Below are 15174 nucleotides of genomic sequence, written 5' to 3'. Positions count from 1 at the left end.
CACCTGCATCCATGTCTTCCCACCCCCTCTCCATACCCCAGCCCCAAGTGTCACTTCCCATGGAGAGATGAGGGCCTTGCTTACCAGGCGAGTTGGTGATGGAGGCATGGAAGCAGCTGAAGTTGATGAGGGCGTAGGAGCACAGGAAGAAGTTGGAGATGATGGGGGCGATGGTGTTGAGCTCAGCTTCAGGGACCCAAGGGAGAGAGGAGACAGTCTGTTGGGCAGCTCCATCACAGAGTCCCCAGAATCCTCCCTCTCAGGGTAAGGGAATGCCAGATGGGCCACCGAGGCTCAGTGAGTCTCAGCTTTCTCATCTGTGAAAGGGGCCCATCATTTTGTGAATCTCAAAGCCCATTGTTTCGTAACAATGGAGGATGGAGAGGAATGCGAGGGTGGATCCTGTCAGGCTACAGGATGACCCAGGACAGTGACTGTCACTTCTTTTGTGACCACAAATTGTAATAAGAAATACATCTTACAATGCAACCCAAGACACATGCCATCTATTATTTGAAACCTTGGGACCATATCACAGTTCCATCCGCAGTGGAAGCCTGCTCAAGACCTGACTCCTGCCCTTCCCTGTCTCGCGAGCCCCCTGCCCTGGCACCCCGGCACACTTCTGCACATGAATCCTTGTCTCGGGGCCTGCAACTGCACGATCCCCGAACAAGACGAGCGCTTCTGTGTGCCGGGTCTTCTGTACACAAGTCCATTGAATCAGCACCTGACCAGGAACGTCTGAGATCACTGTCCTCCGTCTGAGGTCCAGTCAGAACCACCCAGATGAAAGGACATCAAATTGGAGGAGGGGGTGGACCGCAGGGTGAGCAGGAAACAAGCGGCAACATCCAGGATGCCGGGCCTGACCAGGTGTTTCCAGTCCTGGGTGTGGCCCTCCTGCCTCTTCATCTGGTGTAGGACCCAGTCTGGAACATTTCCCTCGAATGGAAGTGGGGCTAGACCACTAGGCTATGTCTCCTGGGTTGGTGGTGCCGGCCTAAGTCGCAGGGATTCAGCTGTGCAGGAAAGCGCCCCCCAGCCAGGGGAGGTTCACCAGTCACTGACCCTGGCCCCATTCCTGAATCGGGAGGAGGGTCAGGGGTCTTCATGGCCACTGCTCTTGCTCGGTCGGGTCACCTCTCTCCTGGCAAGTTCTGCCTTGTTGGCTAAACTTCAGAAAGTACTGGGAAGTGGGCACACATAAGTGTGTGCATATATGAATGCGTGTGTGTGTGTACATACGTGGTCTCTTCCTGCCCATCAGTGACACACCCTCTACGCATTGTTGCTCCCATTTGGCAGACAAAGAAACCGAGGCTCTGGGAGGTGAAGTACCTTCTCCAAGGTCACTCACCTGGCACATGGCAAAGCCAGGATAGAGGTCAATCTAGCTAGCTGATTAACTGGGCTCTTTCTCCAAGGGCATCCCCTGTTTCGGACCCCAAGGGACCCAGTAGCTCAAGGTCTGAGAAATGAGGTTGGTGTAGCTTCTGCACCTACAGAGATAGTGACCCAGCTGCCTGTATCAGCTCCCGAGGAGCCATCAGTCGCTTGCCCTGTGCTCCCAGTGTTTCCTGGGGGCTGGTTCAGACCTGGGGAGGGAGGGCCCAGATGCTAGCACACAGGAGGGCAGAACCAGGGAAAGCAGGTCGGGCCCTGCCCTGTGGCCGGCCGGAGAGGTGGCGGCCCTGCGTGCCCTCGGCCACTCACCGATGATGATGAAGGCCACGGCGATGGCATAGGCCAGCAGGTAGCCACGCACTGGCTCATTGTTCTTGCCGTAGCCTTTGCCAAAGAAGCCGATCAGCGGGTACAGCTGGTCCAGGCACAGGCACTGTGGGCACAGGGCGATGTGCTCACCCCCTGGCCGGGACCTGCCTGTCCCCTCCCCTGCGGCCACCTGGACCCAGGCCCCTGCTCGCTCTCTCCGTGACCTCAGCAGGGCACTTCCTGGCTTCTGTCTCTGTGAAAGCAGGGGATATCCCACCTGCCTTCTGTCTCTGTGAAAGTGGGGGATCTCCCGCCCTCTCCGCTTCACCACGAAGACTGAAAGGGGGCTGGTCACATCAGAGGGAGACTGGGAGGGTGGGCTGCAGATGGGGTGCCAGACTGTGCAGGGAGGGTGCGGGATGGGAAAGGTGGGTGCACTTCAAAGCTCAGTGCAGCAAGGGGGCTGCTTCCTGAAAGCCTTTGGTTTCCCAGCTCCTTTTCCTCCCATCTAGACACCAGGTCACATGACTCCTCCGGCCTCTGGAGGTCACCTGGCCTCTCAGACCCTCCCGCCCCCTCCTGAGGCCTCACCTGGAAGACTTTGGCGGCAGAGACGAGACAGGCCAGGGCAGAGGAAAGGGTGGCCCCAAAGATGCCGGCTGTGATCAGGGGTGCGAAGCCTGACACCATGCTCATAGTCTGCGGGGACATGGGGTTCGGACCCCCGAGGTGAGGGGTGGGCTCAGAGCCCCCACCTGGGTCATCCCAGTCCCCATGGCAAGCAGGGGCTCTGTCTGGAAGCTCCCACCTGAGCCTGCAACCCTCACTGGGGACCCAGTGCCTGCGGGGGCAGGAATTGGGCCCGGAGCCCCTATCTGAAGCTCTTTCCCCAACCTAGAGCCATCCCCCCAAGCCTTGTCTTCTCCAGCCCGCTCCAGCCTCCACCCGGCCCTCCCGGCGTCTGGCGGGGCCGCACGTGCCTGGTAGTAGTTGATGAGGCCATAGCGGCAGCTGCGCTGCTGGGCGCACTCGGTGAAGTTCCAGCCGTAGCCACAGGCCAGCCCCTCGCAGGCGCCTGAGCCGGGGGTCACCGTGTCATTCAGCCCCCCAGAGGCATCTCGAACCACACAGGAGCCTGGGGAGGAAGGAGGGCATGGGGAGGTCTCTCTCCCCTCCTCCTTCCTCCCCTGTCACCCGGAAAATGCTGGTCACTTCTGCAGAGGGCGAGGTGCTGCTGCTGGGCCAGCTCTTCCTTTACTTCGTAATAATGATAATCATTTTAGCTCTATGCAGGAGCACTTTCGACGTGCCAGGCCCTTGTGTTAAGCACGTTAAACACTCCTGGGAATCAGGTATTTCTATTATTTTTGTTGTTATTGCTATTCTGTAGAGGCACAAGGAGCCTAAGTGACCTGAGGTCACAGTGTCCTCCTTATGAGGGAGACCTGACTCTCAGGCCCTGAGTGGCTATGACTGGGCCACGTCCCTTGGCCATCTGTGAGCGGCTCACCTCACACGGTGGTTACTGAGAGCAAGAGTGTGTGTGAGGGTCTCACTGAGAGGCGAGTGTCAACAGCCCAGGCCTGGGTCCAAAGCCCCTCTACCACTCAGGCTGTGTGACCTTGGGCAGGTCACTTGACCTCTCTGAGCCCTTGCTTTCTCCTCCATCAAAAGGCAGAAATGACCAGTGCCTGGATTAAATGTAATAAGGCATGTAAAGGACTGAGCATGTGATAATAAGTCAGTTGCTAGAATCATCTTCCTCATCCTCAGCATCACTATTTTCACTATTATTCCTAGAGTTGGAGCTTGATTTTTCCTACAGGATTTTACACCCTTGAATCTGTAACCTGAGGTTTGAAGGGATCCGAGGAGCCTCATCTGACCCCACATCTCCACCACAAACTACCTCCCACCATAAAGATGTTCTGGTTGCCACCATGGTGCCCCCCACAAAATAAAATCCAAGGCTCCACTTCCTGGTGTTGCTCATGCCTTCCCGGCCCAGCCCTCCCTGTTAGAGAGCCGACTGCACCCTGTGACCCCTCCAACGATCTGGGCTGGCAGCTTACCGATGGTGGCCGAGATGGCCAGGTAGGAAACGGTGGTCCAGAAAATGGCCATGAGTGTTCCCTTGGGGATGGCTACTGCAGGGTCCTAGAGGAGGGAGAGAGGGAGAGGGGGATCAGGCAGCCCCTCCCAGGCCCTGCCCTTGTCAGGCTGAAGGTGGGGCCGCTACCCCTGACCTTGGCCCCTCAGAGCCCCTTCCCAAGGGGCACCTAGAGATTGAACACCCACAGAGGAGAATGGAACAGAATGAGGGTGGCGGCTGAGACCACACCCAGGGCCCTGGGAGCCGGAGGCAGGGAGACGAACTCCTAGCAGTTCCTCTGGTCCCTGAGGACACCTGGCCAGTGCTTGCCCTGGGGACGGCGAGGGGGAGGGCTCCGGAATCAGCCTGTGTGTGTGCATGAGCGCTCAGCTCTGTTTGACTCTGTGCGACACTATGGAATTCTCCAGGCAAGAATACTGGAGTGGGTTGCCATTTCCTTCTCCAGGGGATCTTTCTGAGCCAGGGATCGAGCTCACGGCTCCCTCGTCTCCTCACTGGCAGGCAGATTTCTTATGACTGAGCCACCTGGGAAGCCCCCTGAGCCATCCTGCCTGCAGTCAGATTCAGGTGATCACCGGGCAGCCTGCCTGTCCTCCCAGGCCTCGGCCCCTCCAGCCTCACAGGGATGCTGGCGAAACAAACCCATCCTTGTCAAGCTCCTAGACCAGGGCCCAGCTCATCAGTTGGGTTTGCTGCGTGTAATCCCCATTATGTGTCAAGTGATTTGTTTTATTACATAGCCAGGAATATATAGACCAGGCCCCAGCTTCCTCCTTCCTCTCAGACAAAGAAGTCTGCTGGTGCTTTCCTGGCAGTAACAGCAGACCTTCACACCCACATCACGTGCTTCTCTCTTCCAGGAGCTTCTTCAAGCACAGCTTCCTGAGAGGCGGCTGGTGGGGAAACTGAGGCCAGGGAGCCAGGAGGAGGGCCCAGTTTGCAGAGCCTTAAGCAGCTCAGCCCTGACATGTCGAGGTCATAGCCTCAGGCCCACCCCCAGGCGGCACTGGTCCTGGGTGGAAGGATATAGGCTGGGGGTTTTACAGCAAGTTTCTGTTCTAGGTATGGATCCCAGCCTGAAGGGGAAGGCCACGTCAGCCATGGGAAGTCAACCTGCCCATCTTCCTTGGGCCATTCTGCTCGCCACTCAGCTGGCAGATGCAGAAAGCATCAGAGGTGACATAACTTGGAGGGACCGTGACACTGTTCAAGTTCATGGACAAGTCAAAACAAAGCTGGCCATGGTCCAGCTCTCTGCCTCAAACACCGGGGGGCCTGAGGTGGAACCCGTGGTCACTCTGTGATGACGAGGCCCTGAGGCCTGGCCCAAGGGAGGAGGTACAGTGGGATCCTGCCCACACAGGGCAGATGGTGTGCCCACCACAGGGAGGACCGCAGTGCACTGGGGAGCAAGGTGAGGGAGATGCTGCCAGAGCCCCGGAAGGCCTCATGGTGGAGGGGACGACTGAGGGCACTCTGAAGGCGCTGGGTGAGGAGGAAGGGGGTGGCGGGCCAGAGAGAAGTGGGAGCAGAGGTGCCGAGCTGAGGGAGGCTGGAGTCTCTGGAGCATCCTAGCTCTGAGGTCTCTGCTCTGCAGCCGTGGTCCAGCCAGCCCTGCCCTGAGAACCGGGAGGGCTCGCTAGGTCAAGCACACAGGGTCCCTGGGCCCAAGGCCAACAGACCAGGTCAACATCCCAACTCACCTATGATGGGATGAATAGTGTCTCCAAAAATTCACATTTATCTAGAGCCTTAGAATAGGGCCTTATGTGGAAACAGCATCTTTGCAAATGCAATTAATTAAGATGAGGTCATACGGGATGAGGTGGGTCCTCTGTCCAATGACCTGGTCCTTGTAAGAGGAGGAGAGACCACAGAGACATGCAGAGGAAAGAAGGCCATGTGAGGACAGAGGCTGAGACTGGAGGGAGGCAGCTACAAGCTGAGGAGCCCTGGGATTGTTGGAAGCCTCTAGAAGCTGGGAAAGATTAAAGGCAGGAGGAGAAGTGGTCAAAGGACGAGATGGTTGGATGGCATCCCCGACTCAATGGACATGAGTTTGAGCAAAGTCCAGGAGATGGTGAAGAACAGGGAAGCCTGGTGTGCTGCCGTCCATGGGGTTGCAAAGAGTCGGACACGACTGAACGACTGAACAACAAAAGAAGTTGGAAGAGGCAGGGAAGGATTCTTCCCTAGAGCCTTTAGAGGGGCACGGACTCTACAGACACCTTTGTTTGGACTTCTGGCTCCTAGAACTGTGTGAGAATAAATTTCCACTGTCGTCAGTCACTAAGTGGGTTATAATGCATTAGAGCACCCACGGGAAGTGAATACACGAGGCCTCCATCCCGCCCTCACATCTTGGTCTGAAGTCTCAGAGCCCAGCTCACAGGTCAGGAGTATCTGGGTCCACATCCTGCCTAGCTCTCGCTGGCTGTGGGCCTTGAGACCAGTCCCTTACCCTTTCTGGGCCTCAGCAGCCCTCCCCACTCACCTGTGAAATGAGAGAGTAGGCTGGCACATAGTAAGTGTACAAGCAAGCTCACCAATGTGAGCGGTGAGGTGTGAGCTGTGTGGTCACACAGCCTGGCACAGATCCCACGGCAGTCACTAGGAAGTCCCTCGTCTTGGTCCCCTCTCCCCATCAGAAAATTGACTTCATAATAACGCTTTCCTTGGCCTTAGCACAGGGTGGTTGTGAAAAGGAGACCTCCCTGATACTGTGGTCATGAGACTGCTCAGTAAGTGCTAAAGGGTTGGGGGATGTACGGGTGAATGGGGACAATGACAACTTTGTCATCACCCCTTTAGGGCTCGGCTCACATGTCACCTTCTCAGGGGTCTCTGGCCACCATAGCCCCACCGCCGCCCCAGGGATTCCCTCCCTGCTTCTCTGCTTGCTTTCTCTCCCCATCACTCAGCCACCATCAGGCAAACTACTCGTTTCACTTATTTATTTGCTGATTGTCTCCCCACGAGGCATGTGAGCTCCGTGAGGGTGGGAGTCTGTGTGTTTTGTTTACTGCTGCTTACTTACTGTCCACAAGGCACTGGCATCAAAGCAGGTGCTCAAAAAATACTGGTTGAGTGATGAAGTTGTAATGAAGTTGAGCCTTCGGTATTCTAGAAACTTGGCATTCCAGCTCCTCTGCCCTCTGTGTGCAGGGCCCTGGGAAAGCGCCCGAGCCTCTCAGAGCTGGGTCTGCTCCTCTGTAACGTGGGGACAGTGATGCTAGAAGACTATGGTGGCACCAAGGGTATTATTTGTAAAGAAGGAGGCACCCGGACTTCCCTGATGGTCCAGTGGCTAAGACTCCGAGCTCCTAATGCAGGGGGCCTGGAATTGATCCCTGGTCAGGGATCTAGATCCCACATGCCTCAGCTAAGGCCTGGAACAGCCAAATAAATAAATTAATTTAAAAAAAAAAAGAAGGAGGCATTGTGCTGGCCACAAAATGATACTGACCTTGACAACTGGCCCTTGGCACTTCCTCTGGGCTGGGCACCGTGCTAGCAGATTATGTAAATTAGCACGCTGAACCCTTCCTGCCCTGTGAAGACATGGCTGTGTGAGTACCATTTTACAGCTGGGGAAGCTGAGGCCCAGAGAGGTTTTAAGGGACTTGCATAAAGTCCCCACGAACAGGACTACTCTTTGCTGAGGACGTGCTGTCCTAAAGAATGGGCAAGGGGCCAGAGCCAGGAGGAAAGGGCCCCTTTAGGGCTTGAAGGCATTTAAGACAGAAGAAGGTACCCCTACCACCCCCAGCTCTGAAACAGCTGCTGGGCCCTGATGACTGCACACTGGGCTGGTCAGTAATCTAAGAAGCTTGATGAAGCATCTAGATAAATTCCCAGGCTACGATTTTCTACGACAGGGCTGGGAGGGGGAACCAGGTCACTGAGCACATGCCTGAGCTCTGCCAGGAGCTCAGGACAGGCAGACCAAGCCCCTGCTGGCCACTGCCCAGAGAAGCAACGGAAACAGCAAACAGAGCCTCCCTCTGAATTCCAGAGCCAGGCCGCATTCGAGAATGCCTCCAACGCACGATTCTTAATTCATTCAAGAACGTGATCAGGGAGCACTTTCAAGCAGACCTGGAGGTGGAGGGTGAGGGTTCCCGGCACAGAGCCAGGCTCCTCTCTGTTCATCCCCACGTGTGTACCAGCTCCTTGGTTAACCCCTGCTGCAGAGCGCTCCTCCGGCACCAGCTTCACCTCCACCCAGAAGTGTTGCTGGAGCCGCTTCCACCTCAGCCCGCATGTTTCCCCCACTTTATTACATACTCAACTTCTGCTCTTACACTTCCCGTTTGCCATATCCCACCACTATCCACTCGACAAACAGGCACCAGGCACCTAGTGCTCGCCAGACTCGCAGCTGGGAATGGGGATACAGAGCGAGCCCCCAGCTCTCCAGATGCAGGGGGAGAGAGACGTAAGTGGCCTGACACCCCTACCCTGGGGAACTGTGACGCTGAGAACAAGGCAGGGAGAGATGTCAGGATGGAGGTGTTAATCTGCAGGAGGGACAGATCTTTGCAAGGTGAAGAAATGAAGAGGGGGAGCCCCAGGTGGAGAGCACAGCAGAGGCAGCAGTGGGGAGGACGAACAGGGGAACGGGGGCAAACCAGTAGATCCTGAGGGCTGGGCAGGGGTCATGGAAACAGCAAAAGTTCCTATGGGGCTGGGACCTCCCAGCCCAAGACAAGGAGCCTGCCTGATCAGGATGATGGAGGGCCCGGGGAGGCTGTGCCTGATCCCGTCTGAGTGTTGGAAGGTCAAGTTGGCTCAGTCTTCCCCTTAGGCTGGGAGTGCCAGGGTCAACAGAGGAGACCAGCCCATTTTGGGGGTGGCATTCAAGGCCTAGAGCACGGTGGTGCCAGTAAACATCCTTGGAATTGAATGGGCTGAACGGGATGGATTTGGGCTGGTCTGGATTGAGTTGAGCTGAAGTTTAAAAGCTCTGGCCCTGGGGGCTCAGTGCCCAGCCCAGTAGGACATCCTGGGAGGAAGGAGCAGGAAGTGGGAGAGATGGACATCCTGCTCACCTTGAGGTCCCCAGAGATGTTGGCTCCTGCTAGGATACCTGTGGCTGAGGGGAAGAAGATGGAAAACATCCCGAAGAAGCTGCCGTCCATGCCTCTCCATTCAGGCACCAAGTTTTGGACAAAAATGTCCGCTGGAAAAATGAGGCCTGAGTCAGGGCCTCCTGGAAGGTCCGGCACCCCTTGCTGGGGCCAGCCAGGCAGACATGGGGTTCCCACGGCAGCTTGTGCCTCCCCATGTAACCAAGCAGGATCCTAAGAGGCCTTCCCAGAATAGACCCCTGTCCATGTCCTCTGCCTGCCTTTTGTCTGGTAGGGAAAAAACCTTAGTCAAAGAAGAAATTTAATCAGAGAAGTGAGAAGATGCAGAGAGAATGGAAAACCATCAAGCAAGACAAAATAATAATAATTTAGCCATTAAACAAAGTACCTCCTCTTTTGCCGCAAGGGCTGTAGATAATATTCTGAGCCAAATCCTTTCAACTGTTCTGCAGCCACTGACACCCCCACCAGGTGGGAGAAGTTAACTGCGTGCTGCCCACAAGTAAGTAGACCCCAGACCAGCTGGAACCAGAAGGTTGAAGATGCTGAATCCCAACCCACCTCACCACCAGCCAATCAGGAGAAGGTCCTTAAGCTGGTTACACCCCCACAGCCCCCTCCCTCTCCCTGTCTTTATAAACCTTTCCCTGAAAGCCTTCAGGGAGTTTGGGTCTTTTAAGCATTAGCGCCCTGAACTCTTTGCTTGGTGCCCTGCAATGAACACTGCACTTTCCATCACCACAACCAGTAGATGGGGTTTACTGCACACAGGCAAGTGGACACAAATTTGGCAAGGTAACAGAGCCCCCAGAGTGGGCCAGATTGGTGGGCAGACTGTCTCTGTCTCCGGAGCCACACAGGGCCCCAACCCACACGTACCTCGGTAGCTGAAGAAGCCTTTGGAGGCCTTCTCTTCAGATGGGGGGATCAGTGTCCCCACCAGATAGTTGGCGAACGAGACCATGATGACGAGGAAGAAGAGTACCTGGGCCTGGGGGGAGAGGAGCCTGGAGGTCAGACAGTCTGGCCCTGCCTGTTCAGGGATCTCCAGCAGGGAAGAGCTTGCCTGGGTCCCTCACTCTCATTCATTCAACACCTATTATGCTGCAGCCACGCTCCTGTCTTGCAGACAAATAAGGAAGATGAATCTAGTGAATGAATGGGGGTGTCATGGGGACTGGGTTGGGGCTCCTTTAGCAGGGTGGCCTGAGAAGATGTCTTCAGGTTCCTAGAGGAGGGTAAGGGAACAGCAGCATGACAGGGGCATTAGCTTGCTGCGTTCAAGGAACCAGGAGGAGACGTGGAGTTGGAGGTCAGAGGGTGAAGGTGAGGAGGGGATACAGGGCCATGCTTGCCAAGCCTGCTGCTGAGGCCCGACTTCTCTCCCCTCATTTCATGCTGAACCTCTGATTTGGGGCTGGGCCCAGGTTCAGATGATGCTCACACTTCCCTAGGCCCTGTTGCAGTAAGGTGTGGCCATGGACCGCGTTCCGGCCAATGGGATATGAGCAGAAGGAATATGTATAACTGCCAGGCTGGGCTGGAAAAGTAAAGGGGGACAGGGATTTTCTCTTTTTCACCCCCTTTCCCCTTCCTGGGGTTTCCCTGGTGGAGCAGTGGGGAAAAATCTGCCTGCCTATGCAGGAGACACAAGATTCCATCCCTGGGTTGGGAAGATCCCCTGGAGGAGGAAATGGCTGCTGGCTGGGCTGTGGCCATGGAAGTGGGGGCCGTCATGGGCCAGGCAGATGAAGGCTGCACCCCAGGGGTGGAGAGGCCACAGGATGGAAGGAGCCTGGGTACCCCCCCACACACCTTGTGGCCACACACACGAGAGAGAAACAAACGACTCTGGCTTGAGGCTCCCTTCCTTGGGGTCTCTGTCATAGTGGCAGAGCTCAGGACCCGGCTGATGTACACAAGAGGCAGAACCAGGAGCAGGTTCCAGGACTCCGGCTTCTGCACTTGACCTTGCCCAGTCCTCTCTCCAACCTCCTGCTCTCACCTTGGACTCCCACTCCATGCCAGCAAGGGAGATGGCCAGCAGAACAGTGACGGTGACCACGCCGATGATGCGGATGTCATTGGTGGGGTCCACGATGGGCGAGCCATGCTCCTGGGGGAGGGGACAGGCCAGGCTGCGTGCTGTCTCCACACACCCCACCCCTCCAGGCTCCTCCACCTTGATTTACCTCATTTATGGGTGTCTGCTCACAGGAACACACACACTCAACCCCCTTCCCTGCCAACAGGCCCTCCATAGCAACTGCTGCATGGGCCTGGACAATTTGGCCCTAAAGGCAACACGCACCCTGGAAGGTGGTTTCTGGGAATAGTCTTTATTTGCTGAGATCATCATAGTCACCCGCAGTGGTCAGACTGTGGGTTTGGTCCCCGATGGGAAAGCTGGGCAGAGAGGGGCTGGAAGGCCTGGCACAGATGGGGTGGGGGAGGATGCGGCAGGCCACCTGGGCTCCCTCTGCCCAGGCTCCCGCCCCTGCCTCACCTGGAGCAGGTCCCGCACAGTCTCTGCGAAGCCCACGGTGTGCATGGCCACGCCCACGGCATTGGCGAAAGCAAAAATGAGGCCAATGGAGCCGCCTAGCTCTGGGCCAAGACTCCGGGAGATGAGGAAGTAGGTGCCACCTGTAGGGGACAGAGCCGGGAGCCATGACACGAGAGGAATTGTCTGGCTGAGAAGGACTTGGGGTGGGCAGAGCTGAGGCTGGGAGGAGGTGAGCATGGGACCCAGTGGTCCATGGGGGAGGAGAGACCCAAGGCCACCCTGTGGGTGTGGAGAGACTGCCCAAAGCCTACATCTGCAACCAGAAGAAGCATCTCCTGTTTGGGCCAGGGTGGAGGGTAGGGAGTGGTTCAGAGATCTGTCCCCGGGGTGAAGACTCAGGGTCCTACCAGAGGAGGATCTGGGGGCTGGGGTGGGGCCCACCTGACTTGACCTTGCCGTTGGTGGAGATGGCGGAGATGGAGAGGCCCGTGATGGAGGTCACGGTGACCGAGAGCAGGATGATGATCCAGGTCAGGACTGTGGGGGCGGGGGTGTGATTGCCCCAAAACTCAGTCAGAGCATTTCCAGAATGAGAAGCCTGAGTCAGCCAACCAATTCACCATGGGACTTAAGTTACTTTCCTTCTCTGAGTGTCAGTGTTCTCATCTGAAAAACGGGTCTCTGTCTACCTCATGGTATACTCTGAAGAGCCAGGGAGCTGATAAGCCAACGTGTAAAGGATCTTAACATATGGATGGGGAGGTATTTTTTTTTTAATAATAAGAAATAAAGTAATAGTTACCTCTTGCTGAGCACCTCTGGGTGCCAAACCCTCTGCTGTTTTATGCACATCAGAGGAACAGTTATTGCCACAATTTGCTAACGAGGAAACTAAGGCTCAGAGAGGTTAAATGCTTGTCCAAGGTCACACAGCATGCTACAGAACCAGCAGCTACTCTGTCCTTAGTGAGAGGTCCTAACCCAGAAGCTCTGTGGGAGAAATTTGGCTCCAAGAGGTTGACTTCCTGAGGGCAAACTGAGCCAGGGAGAGCCCCCAGGCCTGCCAACCCACATGCAATGCTCCTCGACCGCACTGCCCTGACCTCGGCCACTGCAGGGCCTTGGGGGCTCCATTACCCAAGTTCAAGCCTGGGAGGACCAGGACCCTTCCCCTGCACCCCAGAGGCAGCACTCACCAATGCCCGCCTGGGCAGTAATCCAGGGGAGCCGCAGGTAGAGAATCACACCCCAGATATTGAGCATGCAGCGGATCTGGGAGGAGAGGGGGGGTCAGAGGCCACCTGGGGGCTGGGTACCCCAAGATCAAACACATACATCCCTGTCCCCAGTCATGGCCCGGCATCAAGCACCTAGGGGACACCTGGGCTCTTTCTTTGCTTCACCCACTTGAGCGGGTACCCACTTCAGTGCCTCTCTGGTTCTATGGGGCAGAGAGGGGAGGGGTACCCAGAGACCCACCTGTCCCTCCCACCACTCTCCTGCCCTCCTTCCATTGAGGCCTGAGGATGGGCGGCAAGTCTATCACCCCTCACCCCGCTCCAAGCCCAGGGTCCTGTGTCTGCCAGACCCACTCATGGCCCAGTGGCCAGCTGTTGGCCCACAGCCTGGCATTTAGGGAGAACTAGGCAAATGCCAGCTGAGCTGTTGCCCCACATACAAGCAGAAGTCATGGCTCAGGTTGCTGTGATGTCAGCTTCCAAATTTAAAGCCAAGCTGGAGACCACAGCTGAGTCTGGAATTCCCACATGGGAGGGATGTGGTGGTCTTTGGAGTGGGACAGGTGGCAATTACAAGTTCTGGAGATTTCTTTTTTCTTTTAGTCTTTAAAATTTTTTAATTTAATTAAAAAAAATGAGGTATAGTTGGTTTACAATATTGTATTAGTTTCACGTGTACAACAGAGTTATCCAAAATTTTAGGCCAGGAGATGGCGAAGGCCTGCATATGTGCTGAGGTACTGAATGGGGCCTACACAAGGCTCTGGGCACCAAGGGAGGGAAGGAGGCCAGACTCTGGATCTAGGGGGAGGGGTGACCATTCAGATGGAGAAAGGCACAGCCCGCAGGGAGTTGAAAGAGTTAAGGTCAGAACCTCCTGCCTCCCAGAGTGGGACTAAAGCTTTCTCCTAGACCTCATGTGGCCCTCTCTGTAAAGTCCCATAAAGTCTTTCAAAGCCAAATTCATTAGATTGTTTGCTGTCTCGGTGGGACCTAACATGGCAAACCATCTCTTCATTGTGGAGAATGAGAGAACAGTTGTGGAGTTGTGTGTTAGGTGCTGCCCTCTCGTGGCTCTTAGGGGGAAAAAGTTTCTCCCAATAACTCCAAGGCAGGCATTGATTCATGCACTTTATATCTATTAATTTGTTTAATGCTGATCATTTCATAGATGAAGAAAGAGAGGCATGGACAGGTCACATGATGAGTGGAGCAGTCAAACAGAGATCCACCCCAGGGCCAGGCCTCAGTCTGGGGGCTAAATGGAGGTCAGGAAACAAAAAGGGAGAGAAAATCAGATCGCTTTGCAGATGGGGAAACTGGGTCGTGGGTCTGCCTTGACCACTGCCTAATGAGAGTCAGAGCTGAGCTTGAATGGAGCTCTGTCTCCCCAACCCCCATCCCTGGACGTCCCATCCACTCACCATCACCCCTTTGACCCAACCAAAGCGCACGGGCTCCTCGGGGTTCTTCTCGCCATTGGTACCTGTCTCATCCTCCACCAGCCCATCAGTCATCTCATGGCTGGGCCGGCTGTCAAAGGCAAGGGCATGCAGGTGGCTGCCTTCCTGCTGGGAGCCCAGAGACCACGGGTCAGGCAGGCTGGGGTCAGGACAATCCAGCTCCCCTCGCTCCTCCACCATTCAGCCTCCAAGGCAGCAAACCTAGCAAGCCCCGTCTCTGCTGCAGACCTTCCCTACCCCTCTTTCCTCATCTCCTTTAGGTGTGTGAAACCTCTCTAAACTACGGGGAACTCATTACTTCTCTGGGAAACCCTAGATTGCTTGACTGGGTTGCCAAAGACTGGACAATAAACATTACAACATGTGCCCAGAGGCTTACAGCTCCCATGCCCACATTTCACATGGGCCTCTCAGCCCATGAGGAAGACTGTTCTTTGTCTTCCATGGAGACCCCTCTGTGTCCCCATGACACAGATGACAGAGCTGAGGCTTAGAGAGGTTAGGTAACCGGTCGAGGTCACACAGCAGGAAGGTCTGCTCCTCTGGGATGGTGTTTACCTTAAGGAAGGAGTGCAGGTCAGCCAGCGTGGGCCGGACCTTTCGGGACTCGCCGGGCAGGGCGCTGTTGGCATAGTGCTCGTAGGCGGGCACCACATCGATAGTGTTGTAGCCGAAAGTGCGATTGTAGAAGGTATTGCCGTGGGTCAGGTGGCTGGGGTGGCTGCTGTCATAGGCGGCCGGTGGGGGGGGGTCTTCACCCCCCAGCAACGTGCTGATGGTGAAGCGCCCACTGCACAGAGCAGGGTCCCTGGGCGTCTCCGACACTGGCAGCTCTGCCATCGTGGGCTCTGGGCGTCAGGGGAGGGGGCCAGGGTCGGCGGGGACACACAGGGTGGCTTTATAGGCTGGGTCCACAGCAGGGAGGAGACGGGGAGGTTGGCCCAAACCGCCCACAGCTGGTCGGCAAGGTCCCTGGACAGGGTGGGAGGCAGAGCACGTGCCCATTGCTGTCCTGCCCACCATCTGATCACAGAGATAGCAACTGGCC

General features: G+C 56.1%; 1 protein-coding gene across 4 annotated transcripts in view; it reads right to left on the bottom strand.

The window, feature by feature from the left end:
- Positions 1-14966, bottom strand: part of SLC12A3 (solute carrier family 12 member 3) — a 40503-nt gene extending 25537 nt beyond the window's left edge. For 2 of the 4 annotated variants that reach the window (XM_055552803.1, XM_055552805.1), the window contains exons 1-13: positions 14685-14966; positions 14088-14234; positions 12622-12697; positions 11867-11962; positions 11426-11565; positions 10925-11035; positions 9799-9910; positions 8881-9011; positions 3789-3873; positions 2697-2851; positions 2308-2415; positions 1717-1840; positions 85-186 (exon numbers count right to left, since the gene is read on the bottom strand). In XM_055552803.1, the coding sequence (XP_055408778.1) occupies positions 85-186; positions 1717-1840; positions 2308-2415; positions 2697-2851; positions 3789-3873; positions 8881-9011; positions 9799-9910; positions 10925-11035; positions 11426-11565; positions 11867-11962; positions 12622-12697; positions 14088-14234; positions 14685-14966 (1669 nt within the window). The remainder of the gene's footprint in view (positions 1-84; positions 187-1716; positions 1841-2307; positions 2416-2696; positions 2852-3788; positions 3874-8880; positions 9012-9798; positions 9911-10924; positions 11036-11425; positions 11566-11866; positions 11963-12621; positions 12698-14087; positions 14235-14684) is intronic. The other 2 variants (XM_055552804.1, XM_055552807.1) reach the window with 1 other exon arrangement.
- Positions 14967-15174: the final 208 nt, after the last annotated feature.

This window comes from Bubalus kerabau, chromosome 17 (genome assembly GCF_029407905.1).
Source record: "Bubalus kerabau isolate K-KA32 ecotype Philippines breed swamp buffalo chromosome 17, PCC_UOA_SB_1v2, whole genome shotgun sequence".
Lineage (NCBI taxonomy): Eukaryota > Metazoa > Chordata > Mammalia > Artiodactyla > Bovidae > Bubalus > Bubalus kerabau.
The sequence above is the reverse complement of the archived record's forward strand: the minus strand, read 5'-3'. Positions and strand labels throughout refer to the sequence as shown.